Here is a 23596-nt window from a genome sequence, read left to right as displayed (position 1 = left end):
GGTATTGATCTCGACGTATGACTCTGGGCCTTCAGAGGAAACRCGATATGAGTAAGTCAAATTGAAAATAAATGGAGCATCTGTGACATCCACACCTCTTTGTTTGAACACCACAGACATCATCATGAATCATGTCACCGCTGACACAAGTCATCAAATTTAGAGGCCCTACCTGGTGTCCGTTTCGCTCTGAAATCCCATACATCTATCCTTAGTGTGACACTTTGCACAGACTGAATTCATGACATTTWATTTTTTGAATGAATGAAAGAAAKAAATWAATTAATTAATACAATTTTATTTTCGTGTCAAATCAGCAGCTGGCAACCCATCCCTTATGGGATTAATTGACACATAAACAAACRTTACAATAATAATTMTTCTTCTTCTGGTGTTCTTTGCAGTGCGCATCGCATGAAGAGTGAAATAATAAAATAAATAGTAAAATAAAAATCAATAAGTAACAAATAGTAAATAAGGTTATCCAAACAATAATTTTAAATACAGAAAAATGTAACAGTTGAACCCAGTCTGGCACAAAGAGAAGATTAATGTGGGAGAAAGGCCTAATGACCTGTTAAGCCTACCATTTTTAGCAGTGAGAAACAAACAAAGCCTATACAGAATCMATTGTCTTTCTACTGTTTTATGGGTGACAGTTGAAGGGGGGAATTAGCGTGGGTCGTTATCTGGTTGGTCTGGTGGTGTACAATCAGGGCCAGAGTCACAGTGGGCCTAGTTTGGTTCACTGCTAGTTTATTTTCAGCTGTGGTTAAGGTGACTTCCTGTGAAAGAGGAGTTTTATTATCCTGGGTCAAACCAAATGAATATCCTATTATAGTTCCACACAGGAACAGAGCTAGTAGGAGAGAAAAASCTATGACCTCATATATCGTCTAGTCATGTGATGTGTATACTGTATATATATTTTGGTTCATTTAGTTCAGGGGTGTCAAACTCCTTCCATGGAGGGCCTAGTGTCTGCAGGTTTTTCCCTCTCCCTTTCACTTAAGACCTAGACAACCAGGTGAAGGGAGTTCCTTACTAATCAGTGACCTTAATTCATCAATCAAGTACAAGGGTGGAGCGAAAACTCGCAGACACTTGGCCCAGGTAGCCTAGTGGTTAGAGCGTTGGGCCAGTAACCGAAAGGTTGCTGAATCGAATCCGAGCTGACAAGGTAAAAATCTCGTTCTGCCTGAGCAAGGTATAAGGTATAAACCCACTGTTCCCCGGGCGCCAAAGACGTGGATGTCGATTATGCAGCCCCCCGCACCTCTCTGATTCAGAGGGGTTGGGTTAAATGCGGAAGACACATTTCAGTTGAATAGGTATCCCCCTTATCCCCCTTTCCCTCCGTGGAATGAGTTTGACACATGTGCTTTAGCTGTTTTAACTACAGAGGCAAGGCTATTGGCAAGGCTATTGTTGCTACACCAGTCTGCTGAAGTGTCCCGCTAAACATTGTTAGGCCAACACTGAGAATGTTTCGGGTCATATTCAATTTAAAATCCATGGTTTGGTGTTATCAGGGATGTACAAAAAACATAATTCTTRTTCATCTGTAGTGTGGGCAAAGTGGGATGTAGCCTAAACAGCAAGCAACTAGCAGCGATGGGAGATTTCAGCAACATGGACAGCGATGAATTGGGAACCTTGAGATCTGACGTTCAGAACCACAGGACAGTGGACAGTAATGCAGCTACACAGGAAGCAATAAGCCTGCAGGGCAAGACTCCCAAACCAACATCCATATTTCACTTCAAATATAAACCTTTAGAATTGTGAATTATAGGGATTAAATGTGCAATTAATTGAAATTAATTGAACTATTCTTGATTCTACTGTATACGTCTACATGCAGGAATGTATATTTTAATTCATTTACCCTGTAAACATCTGATTGTGTGTTTAAAGGCCCTCAAATTGACCCTGGGTTTGTACAGGTGAGTGTGGAAAAACATGCTACACTTGTGAATGTTTTGATTCGCTTTTTTAATCAAAACCAGTTTCACTGATAACACACATGCAATATCACTATACAAGCAACACCATGGATAGTAGAACCCATTCAAGACCCCCGATAGTAGTCAAGGATAAGCCAGCTCACACACACAAACACACACACTCTCAAGAACACACATGTTCATATTTACATATCACAGTGAATGATGGGTAAAAACGATATGGTGTTACACTGTTCTCTGGTCCAATCAGAACTGAGAATCAGATTGCGGCACAGTCCCAGTGTGTGTGTGTGTGCCAGTAAACTAGACAGATGTGTGTGTGTGTGTGTGTGTGTGTGTGGTGTGTGGTGTGTGTGTGTGTGTTGTGTTGTGTGTGTTGTGTGTGTGTGTGTGTTGTGTGTGTGTGTGTTGTGTGGTGTGTGTGTGTGTGTGTGCGGGGGCCTGTGCGTGTGTGTGCGTGCGTGTGTGAGTGCGTGCATGTGTGTGAGTGCGTGCGTGTGTGCGTGTGTGCATGGTAAGATAAGAAACAGATAACAGCCAAGTTGTGTGAGAGTGGAAAATAAGACCTTTTATCACTGTGTGTGTGTCAGACTGAGAAGCTCAGATATTACTGTAGGAGTCTTGTATGAGTGCCCTTTGAATTTATAGGAGTGTGATGATGAGTAAAGAAAATGGCTCTGTTTCAAATAAACTCTTCCTGCCAATCCACTAAAACAGTGCTACGTGTGATTTGTGTTAAATTACATTGTCAAAAGATTACTACATTGGTGATGATAGATACGTTTGTGGTATTGCTTGTATGATATAACCAATATCACTGTCTGTCTGGCTGTTGATATTTATAAATGTAAATCAAAAAGAAAGAAAGGCCACACTAGCAAAAAATAAACCTTCAATTCAAAAAAAATAAATACAAACTTTAAAACAGCATACAACATTCTGGCATTACGCGTTTTTACAAACTCAATGGAGATTCTCTCTACAAATGTGGGATAATAAATATATTCAGGTTTATTTTTGTAACAGTTAAGAGTTGGTTTATTTGGGATATCTCTTAAATTCTTAATCAAAAATGTATTATTATAAACAGTAAGAAAGATCTTCGCAGAAACTCTGATTTATATGTAATACTGCCCATATCCCAATAGTTACGACACAATAAAATACTGCAAATTATCAAAACTGTACAGAAAAACTTTCTCTAAAATACATTTTCACTATTAGTGTGAGACGAGAGAAGTGAAAAGTGCGATGTTTAATTCCGCCAATAGGAGAACAGCYTGTCTTCCAGTCARACTAAGACACAACCATACCGCTCCCACTATGACATCACCAAACGCTGCTTCCTGATTGTTCTGAGATGGACTGCTCATATCCGGGGCGGTTGGCATGTCTCCTGGGTCCCTCAACATGGCAGCCAGCCAGGCAGTCTCAGCCAATCACCTCACACCATCTACGCTCTAGTCAATGGTTACTACAGTATAACCCTACAGACAAGAAGAGAGGAAACTGCACCAGGACCACCCACCCTACAAATCTCTACTGGTCTAACAGCCTAGAGAACCCAAAGAGTTCAAACCAAGAGGCTAATCTTGTTTGCATTTGGCGCCAGGACAGGCAGCAAGTCGGCCACAGAAGACTGAGACTCCTACAGTATATTTCCCTATACTCCAGTGTTGAACTTTATATAGTGTTTCTCAAAATAGAGGATATCACATTTTTCTTTAATCTTTTCTTTGTAAACAATTCCTCAAGCTAAACTACTGCACGGTTACAGGTGTGAGCGTTTGTTTTAGTGGCGTAGTCTCTCAGGTCAGGTGTGTGTTTGTTTGGCAAGGTGTGGAGCGCCGCCCTGGTGGCGGGAGGTCAGGTCAGCGGTGGCGGTAGTGCCTCATTAGGGGGACGATGCAGGATGGGGGACCCGAGAGCTTGAGGAAGGGGTGCTGGAGCAGCTCCTGGGCTGTGGCTCGCTGAGACGGCTCTCTAACCAACATCARGCCCAGGAAAGCCCTCAGCACCGACGATACCTGACAGAGAGAGAGGGAACACATGATTCATTATTTGACTTGGGGGATAACTGACATGAATCCACATTTCTGTAAATGTGCAAATTCAGTCATGAATTTGCCCTGCTGACCTTGTGTGACTCCTTTAGCCGTGGGGGCAGGTTGTCTCGTATTCTCCTCATGGCCTGTAGAGGGGGTTCGTTAAAGTACGGGGGTTCCCCATCGATCATCTCTATCACCATGATGCCCAACGACCAGATATCCACCTAGCAGGCAGCGTGAATGCTATTATTATATACAACAATACACTTTTTAATGTGATATTTGTCAATGTGTGTCCTTACCTCTGTGCCGTAGGGTAACCGTGAGATGACCTCTGGTGCCATCCAGTAGGGCGTGCCCACCAGAGACTTCCTCTTGGGCACCTCTTTGGACACTTGGGCACAGAAGCCAAAGTCTGACAGCTTGATCTGTGGGAACAGAACATATTTGGTTGATCATCTGTGTTATCTATGGGAATTTTCTGAACACTTTTGTACATGGGGACATATAAATGATAGATTTTTATCTTCATTGATTTTACATKTTGGATGTGTGCTTCCTTTTTATCGGAAAACATATTTGGGTATGAATATTAACTTTATTTTCTAAATGTTCTAATATTTAACTTCTGTCCATGGAATAATTATAAGGAAAACTTTGGTTGAAGAGGTTTCATATAAGCCACTCTAATCCTGCTTCTATTATCCCTTAATTAGCCAACCATCCATCACGTTCCAGCAGCTCGTTAAGAGGCATTAGGCAGGCTTTAATTAATAGGTACTGGGTGCTAATTGATTATGAATTGTTTCTCCTCTCCTCTCCTCTCTCTCCAGTCCTGCAGTCAGAGGCACTTGAGGAGATCGTACTGTACTGCATCACTGGCAGTAGCCCAGAAATAGGTAGCCATGTACTGTAACACAGAGGTCAGTGAGGGGGTAGGGCAGTGTTTTCATGCAACATCGTGTCATTTGACATCATGGCAGTTACTGGTTGTCAAGGTTACACTACTATGCATGGATAAACCCATGTTTCTAACCACAATACAGGCTTTAGTTGTATCACAATAGGTAGTGGGCACAACCCACCACTGAAGCCAACATCTGGAGTCCTACAATGATACAAGGCCAGTTAGTTCTGTACATGATTAAATAAGTTAGTCCAGAATCCATGTGGTCTTACCCGTCCATCGCTGGTCAGGAGGATAGAATCACTCTTGATGTCTCTGTGGATGACTCCCTGTATGTGGAGGTACGATAGAGCCCTCAACACCAACACACACACTGTGGTTTGCTTCATTATCGAAACCACACACCCACGGGTTTATGGAGGTGGAGACACACCCATCACATGCTTAGGGATGGCGGTAGGAGACGACACCACACCACACGGGTTAGGAGGCGGTAGGAGAAACCGACACACACCGGGTTAGGATGGCGGTAGGAGACAGACAACACACACACACGGGTTAGGATGGCGGTAGGAGACGACACACACACACACGGGTTAGGATGGCGGTAGGAGACGACACACACACACACACGGGTTAGGATGGCGGTAGAGACCAGAACCCAGCAACACGGTTGCATGGGGTAGGAGACGACCCCACAAACGGGTTTAGGATGGTGGTAGGAGACGGACACACACCACACGGGTTAGGATGGCGTGAGGAGAACACACACACACGGTAGATGGGGTGGAGAATCAACACCGGTTAGGATGGGTAGGAGAACACTACACACCACAGACGGTTAGGATGGTGGTAGGAGACGACACACACACACTACCACACATGGGTTAGGAGGTGGTAGGAGAGACACACACACACAGTTAGGATGGCGGTAGGAAAGACACACACACACACACGGTTAGGATGGCGGTGGATAGACGACAACACACACACATGGTTAGGAATGGGTGGTAGAGAATCGTACACACAACACACGGGATTTAGGAGCGGTAGGAGACGATACACACACACAGGGTTAGGATGTGGTAGGAGACGACCCACACAGCACCAACATGGTTAGGATGGGTAAGAGACGACTACCACCACAAGGGTTAGGATGGTGGTAGGAGACGCACCAGCACAACACACTCGGTTAGGATGGCGGTAGGAGAGACCCAACAACACACGGGTTAGTGATGGGCGGAGAGACGAAAACAACAATGGGTTAGGATGGTAGGAGACGAACACCCCAAATGGTTAGGATGGGTAGGAAGACGAACCTCAACCGACGGATTAGATGGCGGAGAGACCGAAACAACAGCCCACCGGACTAGTGGGTAGAGAGACATACCACAATCGGTAGGATGGGGTGAGAAGAACAACACACCGCGGATTAGGATGGGTAAGGAGACGAACACCAAGACAACACGATAGAGGGTAGGAGACGTCAACACAAGCACCGGGTTATGAATGGGTAGGAGACGACCCACCACATGGGTTAGGAGTGGTGGGTAGAGACGAACACACACACACACACCGGTAGGATGGTAGAGACGACCACACCACACTCGGGTTAGGAATGGCGGTAAGGAGACATCCACACACACCACTGCATATAGATGGGTAGGAGACGACCGACACCCACCACAGGTTAGGATGGGGTAGGAGACGACCCACACACACGGATAGGATGGGTAGGAGACGACACCACACACACACCGGTTAGGATGGGGTAGGGAGACAAACACACCACACGGGTTAGATGGTGGTAGGAGACGACACACACACACGGTTAGGATGGCGGTAGAGACGACACACACACACAGGTTAGATGGCCGTAGAGACGACACACACACACACGGGTTAGGATGGCGGTAGGAGACGACACACACACACACGCGATTAGATGCGGTAGGAGAACGACCACACACCTGGTTAGGATGGGGTAGGAGACAACACAAACACAGGTTAGGATGGTGTAGGAGACGAACACACAAACGGATTAGGATGGGTAGGAGACACACACACACACACATGGTTAGGATGGGGGAGGAGACGACACACACACACCGGTTAGGATGGCGGTAGGAGACGACACACACACACACGGATTGGATGGCGGTAGGAGACGACACACACCACACACTATTCAATTGTGTTTCTCCATGTTTCTAGAAAAGCCAAAATATATACTAGGAAGTGGAATCGTAGGAGCATGGAATTATGCCGATAACCGTGTAGTGTTTTCTCTGTGTGGTGTGTGTTGTGTGTGTGTGTGTGTGTGTGTGTGTGTGTGTGTGTGTGTGTGTGTGTGTGTGTGTGTGTTGTGTGTGGTTTGTGTGTGTGTGTGGTGTGTGTGTGTGTGTGTGTGTGTGTGTGTGTGGTCGTATGGCTGGGGGTAACTATACATCTGGCTGAATCTCACAGAACATTAATATGAACTCCAGCTGGTGTGAACCTCCCCCAATCATCACACCACACACCTCCACATTCAGCACTGTTTCACTATCCTGTCTACTCCACGGAATCAATTGTCTTGCATTTGCTTCAAAAGGAACAACTCTCAACACACACACACACACACCACACACACACACACACACACAACACACACACACACACCACACACACACACACACACACACACACAACACACACAAAAGACACTCCCTCATGGTAGATCGCACAGGTTTATTGTCACACATATTGCATTAGAATTACAATAGATAAATAGGCTTTAGGAATGGAAAACAATCTAGAGAATGGAGGTTGATGTAGAACAAGGAGATTGAATGCTTCCCACACACATACACACAACACATCCAAAACACACATACAACAAAACCATCATCACACAACAGTCCACAAACACACCGTCTAACAAACACCAGACACACGCCAAAACAATGATTACCACGATAGTAAATGATTCAAACGAGAATAAAAAGAAAGTGTTTTGTTTAATGAGGCTGTGAAAGAGTCAAGGGCATCACACGAACCACCACACACACACACAACATCCTGTAGTTTCTCAGCTGAGTCTGGGTAAAGTACAGGCCAGCCACTATAACGCCTCCTGAGGATATTTAAATTTGTAGCTAATGGAAATGTTGAGGACATGAAACCACACAAGAGAGGCCAATTCTGGATACTGGTAACTGTGTGTTTGGCAGACACCAAGGGGGAGCGTGGGGAGGGGAGAGAGTATTCAGGGGGTACCACCGCAGTGGGACTGTGTGTGTGTGTGTGTGTGTGTGTGTGTGTGTGGTGTGTGTGTTGTTGTGTGTGTGTGTGTGTGTGTGTGTGGTGGTGTGTGTGTGTGTGTGTGTGTGTGTGTGGTGTGTGTGTGTGTGTGTGTGTGTGTGTGGTGTGTTTTTATTCACTATCAATTGAACAGTATTTAGGCAACAAAAGAGCGACTGAAATAGATTGGTATAATCCACCTGAGCCAACACGTGATTATATAAGAAACCTGTTGCTGACAGCGCTGATGGATATGCATTATTTTAATGACACAAATGATGTGTCTCTTTGAAGTAGTGTATAAACAGTAGGTACATCCGTGTTTATTATCATGAATACCATGTCTAATTATAATCCCCCTCTGGGTAATAATATATGAGGATTTGTATATTGAATATATTCAGAATGCAAAATTGGGAATTTCTTACCCATTCATGATTAGCCGAAGTGACGCATGTGACGAGACCCGGAGTTATTATAACGACCGGGCACACAATAAACTGACACGCCTGAAACCTGAAACAACCTGAACACGCCTGACACGCCCTGAACCGCCCTGAACACGCTGACACACGTGTGACACCATGGAACCAGCGAACACGCTGGACGCCTGCAAACGCTGAAACCGCCGAACACGCTGACATAGCCGAACAGCGAAAGAACAGCCTGACACACGTGAACACCATGAATCAGCCCGACACGCCGACACCAGGATGAATACACCCTGACACCGCTGAAACAAAGCTGAAAACAGTTCTGAAACGCCTGACACGATGAAACAGCCCCGAACCCTGAACCCACGTCTGAACACCGCCTGAAAGCCTGACACCGAACCGCTGACCACCGCCATTACACCACGCCATAACCCACGCTGAACACCGCGAAACACCCTGCCCTTCGCCTGCCGCTGACACCACCGCCCTGAAAGCCCCTGTAACAGCCCTGAAACCGCGAACACGCCACTGAAACACGCGAACACGCGGAAACAAGCCTGAGCCGCGATATAAACGCCCGAAACGCCTGACACGTGAACCGCCCTGACCACGCTTGTACAACGCTGAACCGCGAAAGCCCCAGCACACCGCCCAACAGCCCTGATACACGTGAAAACGTGAACACGCTGAAACACGCGAACGCGCACCAGGCTGACTAGCATGAAAGCTGAATAGCTGAGACACCTGAAAGCTGAGACCCGTGAAACACGCCTGAAATACGCTGAAACGCCTGAATATGCGCCTGAACAACGCGAACGCATGAATCCTGAATACACGCCCTGACACGTGAACCAGCCCCTGAAACACTGAAACCCTGAACCGGAAGAAACTGAAAGCCCGAAAGACAGCCCTGAACACGCCTGAAACAACTGAAACACGCTTGAGAACCCGCTGAAACCACTCTGAATACCGCATTGAACACGCCTGACACACGCTTACACGTGAACACCGCCGGAACACGAGAATAGCCTGAACAGTTGACACAGTTGAAACCACCCTAAACGCGAACGAAAAGCCTGCACACGCCTGAGCCACGCTGAACACGCCCTGACAACGTGAATGAACAGCCTGACACCCGCTGAACGCGCATGAAAAGATGAACCGCTGAACCGCATGAAAGCGTGAGAACAGTGAAACGACTGACCACGCCTGAAAAACGCCTGATCACGACTGATGCACGCCTAAAACGCCTGAACACGCTGAAACACGTGACCAGCCCCCTGACAAGCCTAAAAGCCACCCTGAACCACGCCTGGACACAGCTTAAACGCCTGACACACGCCCTGAAACCAGCCTGTCTCAGCCTGAAGCAAGCCTGAAACACGCGACCAGACTGCAACGTGAACCGCAAAACGCTTGCCACACGCCTGAAACAGCTGAAACAACATGTGAAACCCGTCAACGTAAAAGCCTGAACAGTCCTGAAACCTGCTGACCCACGCACTGAAACACGCCTTGAACTTCCTACCCACGCCTGACACGATGTAACCGCCTGAAACGCCTGACACGCCTGAACAAGTCCCTGAAACCGCCCGAAACCGCCTGAACCGCTTTGAACAACCCGAAAATGCCTGAAACACGCTACACACTGAACAGCCCGAACGCTGAAACCAGCTTGCAGACACATCTGAACATGCCTGAAACACGCTCTGACTCAGCATGACAACGCTGACACACCGCACTGATAACCGCTTGAGACACAATAACAATTGACACATGTCCCTGACCAAGCCTGAAACACGCCTGCGACACACTCTGAACACACCCGAACCACGTCTGACAAGCCTGAACACGCCTGAACGCCCCTGCTACGCCTGACACACAACACCACAATGTTGACTCATGCTGAACAGCATGAACACGCCTGATACGACTCCGACACGACCCTGAACACGTCTGACACACCGAACCCCAACACCAATGTTGACACTGCTGACACACGCTCTGAAACACGCCCTGTACCACTCCTGCAACGCCTGAACACCGTCATGAACATCACCAAATGTTGACATGCCGGACACTCCTGACCAAACCTGACACACACCACAATGTTGAACCGCCTGACACACGCCTGAAACGACACGCCAGTGAACACGCCTGACACACGGCCTGAAACCAACGCGGAAACGCCTGACAACATGCCTGAACACTGCCCTGACACACGCCCTGACAACACCTTCCAAACACACCAATTGTTGACCACGCTGAACACTCCGCTGAACAACACCACCCAATGTGACACGCCTGAAACGCTGACACGGCCCTGGAGAACGCCTGAACAGTCTGACAAACCCACACAATGTAACACACGCCTGCAACCAAGCCCTGATAACGCCTGCAACACGCCTGAAACACGTCCTGAACCACACACCACACAAATTACTATAATTAAAAGACCAAGGACACACCGTGTGCTAATCGAAACGTTGAGGCGTTGAGAAGAAGACAATAAAACAACAGAGGAGAGAGAGAGATAAAGGTTTGAGATGAATAACTAAAACCCATGAAACCAGATCTGATGGGGGTTGTTGAGAAATGTTGTTGTGGATCTGCTTTGGTTATTCACTTCCCAAGATGAATTAGTGGGACAACGATTCAAATGCCATTTTTTCAGACAGTGAATAGAAGACTCATGTTAGCTAATGCTTAGGTAGTCATTGGTTACCTCGCGAGAGAGGTAAATGGACTTTAGCGGCAGATCATTGGTTACCTCGTGTGAGTRACAATGTCCGTCAGGGCCCCGCCCTCCAGGAACTCCATAACGACCCAGAGCTCGTCTCCGACCAGGTAGCTGTTGTACATGTCAACCACGTTCTCATGGTGATAGTCCCTCATGATCACCACCTAGAAACAAAACAACAAACACAGGTTACATCATAGGCAGCCAATATATCAATAGTGACAAAACGGACCTAGCTATGCACCAGAAGTTTCCTAAGAAAATAAGGATATTTATTTAAGAGGTAAATATTATATATTTTTTAACAGGGGTAAAAAGTGTGCTAAAAGTAGACAATACTAAAAGGTTTTAAAATGCAATAAAAAAACGTTCAAGGAAACAGACAGCATGGCTACCTGCTCTACACAGCCTCCCTCTACCTGAGTACCAAACAATCAACAACAGCCAATCAATTGAACATGTCAGCCAGCAACCCTCCAGAATAGGGTGTGATTGGCAGATMTTTTTACTGAGTGGACATGATTATGAATCATGCAATGAAACTGGGCCTGGGTAGAACAGTGAAACATACAACATTCAAATACTTAAACAGTCTGGACGATTAATGGTGTCCATACCAGTGAAGATGTCATCCTCAAGTAGATAGGAATTCTAGCTMAAATCGCGTCGCAAATGGTCCACCATTTTACCTAGGAGTAGCTCTGATAAGCTAGCTCAAACCTGCTAGTTTCACACTGGTGTAGATTGCCTGCCTGATGTCCTAGAAAAAAACTTTAAACATCTACTTGAAGGTAAGTCTATTCTTTATGTCTACATCACATCAATATTTTACAGTTAAAAAGGCAAGTTTCATTCCTCCATACAGGTGTTTAACTAACGTAACTAGCATAGGTTTTCATCCTACATCTGTAGCTAACTATCAGATGGTGACATTATATTACAGTGTTAAGAAATAACAACGTGTATAATTTCTGGAAACAATAGGCATTGACAAAGTTAATGAAAATACAGCCATGCATGTTRGAATGAAATTGAAGAAAGCTAGGTAGTGGGCGTCCCCGGCTAAGCTAACTAGCTAACAAAAGCCCAGTTTGCCTAGCCTTCGTGTTCAGTTTTACCAAGTTATCTTCCCATCTATTGATGGATTGGTAACTGGCCACTGATGAAGCTTGCAAGCTAAATGATTCTCCTGATGTAGGCTACAGTGCCCTCCATAAGTACTGGACACAGATCAAAGTTGTTATTTTTGCAATAAGCTACTCCCAAAAATTTGATTGAAGATTACATTTGAATAAATGAGGATAGTACTGTAAATAATGGCATCTTATTTGGGGGTATTTGTAAGCATATTCTTTACTTAAAAATGTATATGTATTTTCTATTGGTTARATTTTACTCCTAACATCAGATCTTGGTTGAATTTACATTTCAATGTCTGCAATATATGATGAAAATGAATGATGGAATTCATTGAAAAGTTATTTTATAGAATAGCAGGTAGCCTATGTCACAAATGAAATAAATAAATGGCTCTGCAATCTTTTTAGAAGCTTAATGAAAAGTGATTATTAGATTGGAGTGCTAAAAGATAACATCAAGCTTCATAACACACACACACACACTATTACTAATCATCGATGTGGGTGCGTAAATGTGTAAGGACAAGATACTTCATGTTTTGGTTCGATGTCAACACCTTGTTAACATACAGTCATTCAACCCACTTCATTCAAACAAAGTCTTCCCTCACTGGCTTCATAACAAAAATACTGTGTCTGACTACTGAGTAGTAACAGCTCCACAGTGTTGCTACATAGCAGGCAGCAATGGTACAGTAGAGTAGAGCTAAAAGGCTTGGCACACTCCTTTCCAAACCCAAAATAATGTCAGCTTGTTGCCTTGGCAACATCTAAATCAGGTTCACTAACACACTGCTCTGATCAACACATCTGAGGTMCAGAAAAGCCTCTTCTGTGAGGTAGCCTAATCTGGGGGCTAAAAACTAGCTTTATAGTTTTACTCTGGCACGTCTAATTGAAATGTTGACTAATTAAATGTATAGGCTTACACTATCTTACCTAAATMTTTGTCTATTAAAGTAAAAAAATACAGTACCAAAATGGTTTGGTCTCCACAGAGACAAACCCATGACCCCTAACCCCTAACCCTTGACTTCTCACCTCGTTGAAGAGCAGTTCTCTCCTCTGCTGTTTCCTCAAGTCCATCTTCTTGACTGCCACCTGCTTGCCACTGTGCTTCTCGCTGGCAATGCACACAATGCCCGTCGAGCCCTCGCCAATTTTTATGAAACTGTCCAAGTACTCCCTGGGGTCACCTGGGGTCAAAGATGGACAGATCAGAGGCTGATCAATGTTTGCTGCCCCCAGAAAGATATCTATGAAGCTTCGGTTCATTATCTACAAACTAGCGGAAAAACTTACTGTATATTTTAACTGATTTGGGTTGTACTTGTGTTTCTTTCTTAGGCTTCTCTGTGATTACCTGGGTTGACGACGAGCTGCAGGGCGGCCCTGAACTGTTCGTGGGAGACCCTGGATGGCTGGGTGTCTGAACTGGAGCCCCAGGAAGGAGGGGGGTAAGCCCCCAGGGGAATGTAGAGGGACGATGGCTGGGAATATGCCCCCTGTAGGAGGGAGGGGGGAGAGATCCGGTTAATGACTCTACTGCACTGTCGGTGGTGATCTTTGCAGTTACACCTGTTTCTCTGAGAGTCATATGTAATTGTAGATCATAATATTTTTAGGTCATGAACAAGATATAATCCTATCTTAGGACACACATACGCATGCAAAWATGCACAATCACATGCACACACACACAGGTACGCACACGGTAGACCCACCTGTGGGGTGTATGGCGGGCTGGGCTGTGAGGGTGGGTGGTGGTAGGGGGAGGGTTTGTAGTGGTGGAACACAGGGGGGTACTGGAGTCCGGGGGGGTAGCCAGAGGGCTTGTTGTGACTCTGAGGTAGTTTGAGGGGCCCGCGGGGGTACGTGTCAGACCCTGGGACCTGGGGACTCCCGTCCCGTGACTGCCGGTCGTAATCACCCTGCGAGAGATGGAAGACAGACATAGACAGTGTTAGAAAGACAGCTAATACCCTGAAAACATAAGCTATTTAAGCTAGATGAGCTAATATTAAAATAATACTTTAATAAGCTCATAAGATGACAGCCGGCTCAAAATTTGTATTTAAGTGCAAAACTTTTTCAGGGCAAAGTCCATTATTTTTGCGAAGACTATTTGATTCTGAGTTTTGACATATAAAGTGTGTATRTGAAAACTATTTACAAGRTGCACACTTCCAGTTTTCTGAACTMMCTTCTCTCATGGATAAGAGGGAAGGTTGTGTTACCCGGTGCTGGTACATGTGCAGATCAAATACACCACTGGAACGCTGATTCAGCTGTTTACATGTTCTAATAATTAKAAAGATTGCTCAGAAAACCAGCTGTTTTAAAGTAGACTGAATTATAGCTATGAACCGTCCCTGGTCGTACAGGGCTGAGATATATAATATCTAGACTAATACTCTATCGAGTGAAGACAATCTGCCTCCAGCACTGAGGAGATGATGCTCTGACTGTCAGAGTCAATTAAATTACCTCCACCACTGCCCCTCCCGAAACACACACTCCCAGCCGAACACGTACACTTCCCGCAAGCACACACTCCCCCTGAACACACACTCCCCCCTGAACACACCACTCCCCCCCTGACACACACTCCCCCCTGAACACACACTCCCCCCGAACACACACTCCCCCCTGAACACACACATCCCAGCGAACACGTACACCTTCGCGCGCAAGACACCACTCCCCCTGAACACACACTCCCCCCTGAACACACATCTCCCCCTGAACACACACTCCCCCCGAACACACACTCCCCCCCTGAACACACACCTCAGCGAACACGTACAACTTCCCGCAAGCACACACTCCCCCTGCAACACACACTCCCCCCCGAACACACACTCCCCCCGAAACACACTCCCCCTGAACACACACTCCCCCCTGAACACACACACCCCCCTGAACACACACTCCCCCCTGAACACACACTCCCCCCCTGGAACACACACTCCGACAGGACATAGTCTCCTAATGAAAACCTGACAACAAGGAAGAGGCGGGGCAGGAAGGAGGAGGGAACATTGAAATGGTAGAATCTCTCTCACACTCACACACTACCTCCACCTATTGGCACTTCATGCCTTCTCGCATTGCCTACACACACACACCCTCCACCTCACACAAACACTCCTCCACCTACACACACCACACACTCCTCACCTACACACACACACTCCTCCATCCTATTCCACTTCACTCCGGACCTCCACCTACACACACACACTCCTCCCACCATACCACACTCTCCACTACACACACACTCCTCCACTACCACTACCACACACACTCCTCCACCTACACACAGCTACACACACACACTCCTGCTCCTACCTACACAACACACGGATCACACTCCATCCACCTACGCACTTCACCTACACACTGCTACCACATCCACTCTCCACCTACACAACACACTCCTCACCTACACACTTACCCCCTACACACACACCACACTCCTCCACCTACACTACACACACTCCTCCACCTACACTAACACTTCCACACTCACTCCCCCTACCACACTTCCACCTACACACTCCTCCACCTACACACACACACGTGCGCGGGTCCACCTACACACACACACCCTTTTCCACGTCCCACCCTACCACCTCCCAGCGCTCCAATCCAACGAAGTGCAAACTCACTTCCCAGCCTACACACTTATCAACGGGGTTCGCTCCACCGACACACCTCCTAAACGGAAACTTGCCAACTCACCACACGCCTCCAAACAACACACACATCTAAACGACACAACTCTTTTTACGGCTCTTCGTCCGCTCTCAGGCACCTATCCTACTCCACTGACTACACACTCTCCACCTACACTACACACACTCCTCCACCTACACACACTCCTCCATCTGCACACACCACTCCCTCCAACCTACACACACACCTCCACCTACACCACAACACACTCCTCCACCACACACACACACTCCTCCAGCCTACACACATCTTCCCACCTACACACACTCCTCCACCTTACACACACTCCTCCACCTACACACACACACTCCTACCACCTACACTACCACACACACTCCTCCACTACACACACTCCTCCACCTACACCACTCCTTCCACCTGCCACCACAACCACCTCCACCTCACCACCACCACTCCTCCACCTACACACCACTTCCTCCACCTACACAACCGACCACACGTCCTCTCTATACCTACACACTACATCTACTCCTCTAACTATCTCTACACACATCACCTACACCAACACTCCTCCACCTCACACACTCCTCCACCTACACACACACACTCCTCCACCTACACACACTCCTCCACCTGCACACACTCCTCCACCTACACCACACTCCTCCACCTACACTACACACACTCCTCCACCTACACACACTCCTCCACCTACACACACTCCTGCCACTCTACCACACACACTCCTCCACACTACACTACACAACACTCCTCTGCACCTCATCAGCACACCACTCCTCTCACCTATCTTACACACTCTCCACCTACACACACACACTCCTCCACCTACACACCCACACACTCCTCCACCTACACACACACACATCCTCCACCTACACACACACACTCCTCCACCACACCCACACACACTCCTCCACCTACACACACACACAGAGTAGGAGGAGGACTGGGTAGATGGCGGTATAATGATGCGGCGTGGGACTTGTTTAATCAATGACTGTGAGGAGGGCGGTGCACCTTATTGTCTTGCAGGAGGGATGGACTACTCTCCAGACACCCTATCATTGGTGGCCCCGGCGGCTGGCTGTCAGCCAAGGGTCTCCTGATCCATGTTAGTTAAATGCGTATTCATCTGAATTTGGCAAGGTAATCAACAACCCAACTGAACTGGGAAATTGAATTCTGCGCTGGAACATCGTTGGGCCGTTTTAGTGCGGAGCTGCAGAAAGGAGAAAGAAGTGCAGCATCAATTTGTCACTGCTGCTGCTGCTCTGACTCGGAGGATGGGGAGGAGGAGGAGGAGGAGGAGGAGGAGGAGTTGGAGGAGGAGGAGGAGGAGGAGGAGGAGAGGAGGAGGAGGAAGAGGAGTGGTGTGTGTAAGTCCCCATGCTGTCTACTGTTTACCCCCACGGCTCACAACATAAAGGGGGGATTTTGTTAATGACTGAATTCAAAAGAAAAAGACAAGGGAGAGGGATAGAGGGGGGAGAAGAGGGAGGGAGAGGGGGGAGAAGAGGGGAGGAGAGGGGGGAGAGGAGGCAGGGAGAGGGGAGAAGAGAGGCAGGAGAGGAAGGAGAGGGATAGAGAGGGGGGGAGAGAGGAAGGGGGGGGAGAGAAGAGGAGGGAGAAAGAAGAGAGGGAGGGGAGAGGGAGGAAGGAGAGAGAAGAGGAGGGAGAGAGAAGAGGGGAGGAGAGAGAGAAGAGAGGGAGGAAAGAGGCAGTGAGAGAGAAGAGAGGCAGGAGAGAGAAGAGAGGGAGATGGAGGAGGGAGAGAAGAGAAGGAGGCAGGCGAGAAAGAAGAGAGGGAGGGAGGAGAGAGAGGAGGAGAGAGAGATAAGAGGCGGAGGGAGAGAGAGAGAAGAGGGGGAGGGAGAGAGAAGAGATGCAGGGAGGGAGGGAGAGAGAAGAGATGCAGGAGAGGGAGGAGAGAGAAGAGAGGCAGGGAGAGAGAGAGAGAGAGGGAGGAAAGAGCGGGAGGGAGAGAGAAGAGGGAGGAAGGGAGAGAGAAGAGAGGCCATGGAGAGGAGAGAGGCAGGGAGAGAGAAGAGAGAAGCAGGGAGAGAGAAGAGAGCAGGAAGAGAGAAGAGATGCAGGGAGAGCAGGGAGAGAAGAGAGGCAGGGAGAGAGAAGAGAAGCAGGGAGAGAGAAGACAGGAGGAGAGAGAGAGAAGGCAGGGAGAGAGAAGAGAGGCGGGGAGAGAGAAGAGAGCAGGGAGAGAGAGAGAGGGGGAGAGAGAAGAGAGAGGAAGAGAGGGAGGGAGAGAGAGAAGAGAGGGAGGAGGAGAGGGAGGGAGGAGAGGGAGGAAGGGAGAGAGGAGACGGAGGGAGGAAGGGAGAGAGGAGAGGTAGGAGAGAGAAGAGAGGCGGGGAGAGAAAAGAGAGGCAGAGAGAGAAGAAGAGGCAGGAGGGAGAGAGAAGGGAGGGAGGAGAAGGGGGAGGGAGAAAGAAGAGGGGAGGGAGAAAGAAAGAGGGGAGGAGAAAGAGAGAGGGAGGGGAGAGGGAGGAAGGGAAGAGAGAAGGCGTGGGAGGAGAGAGAGAAGGAGGGGAGGAGAGTAGAGACGAGGGGGAGGCGAGGAGAGGAAGACGAGGGCAGGGAGAGGGAGGAGAGGAGGAGAAAGAGAGGGAGGGAGGGAGAGAGAAGAGAGGAGGAGGGGAGGAAGGAGAGAGAGAGAAGAGGCAGAAGAGAGAAGTAGAGTGCAGGAAGAGAGAAGAAGCAGGAGAGAGACCAAAGGAGGAGGGGCAGAGAGACCAGAGAGGCAGAGAAGAAAAAGAGAAAAGAGAGAAGATGAAGAGGGGGGGGACAGGGAAGAGAAGAGAGGCATAGGGAGAGGAAAAGAGAAGAAGAGAGGCGGAGGAGAGGGCAAGGAGGAGAAGAGAGGCAGGGAGAGAGAAGAGAGGCAGGGAGGAGCAGAGGAAGAAAGAGAGTGCAAGAGGAGAGAGGCAAGGAAGAGGACGGGAGGGAGAGAGAAGAGATGCCAGGAAGAAGGAGAGGAGAGAGAGACGGAAGAGGAGGAAGCAGAGAGAGAAGAGAGGCAGGGAGAGAGAAGAGAGGGCAAGGGAGGGAGAAGAGAGCAGGGAGAGAGAGAAGAGGAGGCGAGAGAGAGAGAGAGAGGAAGAGGGAGGGAGAGAGAAAGATGAGGCAGGAGAAGAGAAGAGAGGCAGGAGGACGGAGAAGACAGGAGGGAGAGAGAAGAGATGCAAGGGAGAGAGAAGAGAGGAGGCAGGGAGAGAGAGAAAGCAGGGAGGGAGAGAAGAAAGAGAGGCAGGAGAGAGAGAGAGAGGCAGGGAGAGAGAAGAGAGGCAAGGGAGAGAAGAGACAGGGAGATAGAAGAGTATCAGGGAGAGAGAAGAGAAGGCATAGGAGAGAGACAGAGGGAAGAGAGAGATGCTAGGGGAGAGAGAAGAGAGCAGGGGAAGAGAAGACAAGGAGGAGAAGAGAGGCAGGGAGAGATGAGCGGGAAGGAAAGAGGCAGGATAGAGAGAGAGCAGAAGCAGAGAAGAGAGGATAGAAGAAGAGAGGCAAGGGGAGAAGCGGAGAGAGAAAGAGAGGCAGGGAGAGAGAAGAAGTGATGAGGATGAGAGGAGAGAGCAAGAGAGAGGAGAAGAGATGGCAGGGAGAGAGATAGGAGGCAGGAAGAGAGAAGAGATGGCATTGGCGATGAAAGATAGCAGGGAGGAGAAGGAAGACAGGGACGGAAGAGGAGAGAGGCAGGGAGAGAGAAGAGAGGCAGGGAGAGAGAGAGAAGAGAGGCAGGGAGAGAGAAGAGAGGCAGGGAGAGAGAAGAGAGGCAGGGAGAGAGAGAGAAGAGAGGTGGGTTTATTACAAGGTCCAAGAGGCAGGAAGAATGCTGGTTCTTAAGCTTCCAGATCACTTACAACACGCTTTAGTTTTTAATATATTTTTTCTACCGATGTTAGTAATCTACACGCGTCACGACACATATCCTGTGACTGTTTTTCACATACCCCTCGATGATCTCCTGCTTCTTCAGATGGAACTAAATAGTGAGTCATGTAGTGAATTTTGTTTAAATTATAGGACGATTATGTGTATAAAGTGTGACCAGATATAGAACCTGTCTTGCCCAATCACAGCCAAGTTATTTGTAACAAAAAAACACATTGTAAATGACTGTTTCTGGTTCTACTTGTGTGTGCAATATTTCCCCAGACGGCRTGTTTACTGAGGCGTTGGAGGTTAAGTGGATTTCATAAGGGCATCCTGGGGTTTGCATCAGCATGTACAGTACTACTGTAACACCAGATGTACAGTCTACTACAGCAAGTCTCCTCTCCTCAGCGGACACAGAGCACAAATGTATGTATACATCAGTGTAATACATCTTGTTGTTACTCTCTGTTCGTGCTACATCGTTCGGCAAAGGTATTAGATGGAGGAATATATAGATAAATAACTAGTTCCTATATTTGTGCATAATAGGCTAGGTGTAATACCGTAGGTGCAGAATATAGTCTCTACACAGAAGGAGGAGGGGGAGAGTCGTGACTGAGACATTTGCCTGATCCTTCTGCTCTGCACAGTTCAATGAAAGGTCATTGTTTCAGCACTGGGATGTAAGCCTGTCATTCACCTTCAGATTATCACACAGGCGTTTGTCCGGCAGGGTCAACAAACTGGGATCAAAAATCGGCCCTGGCATTTTTAATATACTGTATCATTTCTTCCCTCGAGGCCCCACTATTAGCGAGATAATGATCATTTTGAGCAAAAAAAACCTAAACAAGTTAAACAGGCCCACTGGGATGAAAATGGACCAGCCTATATGTCATTTTCCCGAAACGTCAGTCCACCCATGACACACGTACTCTAACAGTGTTCTTGTATCCTGCGCTTGGAGAGCGACGCTGTGCACACTTTTGTTTCAGCCCAGCACTAACAAACCTAATTTAACAAAGTAATAAAAAACTCAAACATTTGCTGAAAGAGTTGTGTTAGTGCTGGGTTGGAGCAAAGCCCTGCATACCTACATTACTGCAGCTCTCCAGGACCAGGACTGGGAGAAGTGAAGAACGTTGCTGTAGAATGTGGATTATTATGGCATCTCCATTGGGTCTAGGCCTGAAAGTCACTTTTACACATCTCCATATGTACTGTGCCACTCCACGGTTGCATAACTGCAGCTGATATAGCGGACTGCAGTTGCAGAGCGGTATTTGCTTGGGCCTCGTACGCTTCACACATACACGCATGCTCTCTAGATGTTATCAGGACTTTGTCTTTTCTTCTAGAACACTAAATAAATGAATGAACCCCTTTGTTTTCCGTTGACTTAGAAACAGAATACGCTGCTGATTATAATTCCCCTCCATGCAGCTCTTCTATAGGAACATTTGTCTGCAGTATATCTGTAGTTCACAAGTCAAAGAGTAAGGAGCTCAAAAGAAGAATTCTCTCGCCACCGGCCCAAGATCCCAACCGCCAGACCACCAACCCTCCAAGACCCCGAACAGTTCCCCGAGAGCTGCCCCGCAACCACCCGAAAAAACATCATTCAAACGAACCTTTTGGGGGGGTTACTTTGACTTCATTTTTGACTTTTCTTTGACCGTCATTCCATCCCCTGCCCAGCAACTCCACTCCCACTTGACTCCAGTTCCACATCCCAACCCTCAGCTTCCCTCAGCCCATCCCACCTATCTCTGCTGGCCACCCTCTTCGGATTTATACGCACCATATATCTTTCAACTATGCTGTGATGGTTAACATACAATTTTAATCTATCTAATCAAATAGAATCCACAGATTGTGAGTTGCAGATAAAAATTGTACTAAGAGTATTAGTATATTAGTAATTTACTGACCAGGTCTCTCCAAATCTTCCAACAATGCTACTTCTACGGTAAATTTTAGATGAATGTTATACTTTTTCAGCCATTCCGGAACCTGAGACCAGAAACAGGCTACTTGAGGGCAATACCAGAACAAAATGGTCTATAGATTCTGTATCCTCTCAACAAAATATGCAGAGCTGCGATGATTGTATGCACCAAATATTCAACATTTTGTTGGTGGCAAGAATTCTGTTGAATAATTTTATCTGAAAAGCACGAAGTCTTGAATATTGCATCATTTTATATATAAACTCMTACACCCTGTGCCATGAAATTGGGACGTCAAATGAAAAGCTATCCCAGTCCCCCTCTCTCCCTCCCTACCTCTCTTCCTCTGTCCTCCCCATCCCTCACTGTCAGCTGAACTGTGGTATCAGACTGATGGACAGTTTATCTCTTCTCAATACAGACATTAACAGACATTAACTTCATACAGAATAACATGCAGCATCACATTACTAGACATTACAGACAATAATAGACAATAACAGACATTAACAGACATGATACAGACATTTACAGTTAGCAGACATTACAGGCACACAGACCATTACAGACATTACAGGAGTTCCATGCACTCATGTCTCTGTATAATAATGTAGGTTCCTATCATTTGTTCTGGACATGGGGACTGTGAAAAGACACCTCGTGGTATGTCTTGGTGGGGTAAGTGTGTTGGCAGTGCTGTGTGTAAGTTCCAACACATTTCTCTCTCCTCTATCTGTGTGATGGATCTAGTGTCAGTAGTTAATCTACTGTTCCTCAGCGGAGAAGGCTCTGCTAAGACACAGATTACCTTTATGGGATCCACACTAGATTCAAATTAACTCTACACGCTACGAATAACCAGTTCAGAGGAGGGGGAAAGGAGCAGAGTGAAGGAGGGGGGGGGGGTGTTGGCAGAGGGAAGGAAGGGGGGAGAAATGGAGGAGAGGAGGGAAGGAGGGGGACAGAGGGAAGGAGGGGGGCAGGGGAAGGAGGGGGGCAGTGGAGGGAAGGAGGGGGGCAGGGGAGCGAGGGGAGAAATGAAGGAGGGGGGGCAGAGGGAAGGAAGGGGGGCAGGGGAACGAAGGGGGACAAGGGAAGGAGGGGGAGAAAGGAGGAGGGGGGCAGAGGGAGGAGGGGGGCAGAAGGAAGGAGGGGGGCAGAGAGAAGGAGGGGGGCAGAAGGTAGAGGGGGAAGCGAAGTGAGGACGAGCGGCGCAGGTGGCAAGACTGAAGGTGCAGAAGGGCAGGCGGGGAATAGCAAGTTCAGTCGGAAGGAGAGAAGAGAGGAAGATGGGAGGAGGGAGAGGGAAGGAGGGGGCAGAGAGAAAGGAGGGGAGAAATAGAGGAGGAGGCAGAGGAAGGAGGGGGCAGAGAGGAGGAGGAAGGGGAGAAAAAGAAAAACTAAAAGAGAGGAAGAAAAAAGGAAAAAAAAAGAGAAAAGACAAGAAAAAATAAAAAAGATACAAGCAAGAAGAAGTAGAAGAAATGGAGGAGGAGGGCAAGAGCGGAAGGGAGGGGGG

At 47.6% G+C, this 23596-nt stretch overlaps 1 protein-coding gene across 1 annotated transcript in view; it reads right to left on the bottom strand.

Moving 5' to 3' along the window:
• Positions 1-2388: 2388 nt before the first annotated feature.
• The window catches only part of LOC112069033 (serine/threonine-protein kinase PAK 5), a 157373-nt gene continuing 136165 nt past the window's right edge, over positions 2389-23596 (bottom strand). The window contains exons 5-14 of the mRNA XM_070438372.1: positions 14242-14448; positions 13881-14022; positions 13559-13713; positions 11409-11542; positions 8995-9166; positions 8710-8841; positions 5195-5305; positions 4318-4443; positions 4105-4239; positions 2389-3994 (exon numbers count right to left, since the gene is read on the bottom strand). Coding sequence (XP_070294473.1) covers positions 3839-3994; positions 4105-4239; positions 4318-4443; positions 5195-5305; positions 8710-8841; positions 8995-9166; positions 11409-11542; positions 13559-13713; positions 13881-14022; positions 14242-14448 — 1470 coding nt within the window. The 3' untranslated portion in view covers positions 2389-3838. The remainder of the gene's footprint in view (positions 3995-4104; positions 4240-4317; positions 4444-5194; positions 5306-8709; positions 8842-8994; positions 9167-11408; positions 11543-13558; positions 13714-13880; positions 14023-14241; positions 14449-23596) is intronic.

The sequence above is a fragment of the Salvelinus sp. IW2-2015 genome, unplaced genomic scaffold, assembly GCF_002910315.2.
Source record: "Salvelinus sp. IW2-2015 unplaced genomic scaffold, ASM291031v2 Un_scaffold861, whole genome shotgun sequence".
Lineage (NCBI taxonomy): Eukaryota > Metazoa > Chordata > Actinopteri > Salmoniformes > Salmonidae > Salvelinus > Salvelinus sp. IW2-2015.
The sequence above is the reverse complement of the archived record's forward strand: the minus strand, read 5'-3'. Positions and strand labels throughout refer to the sequence as shown.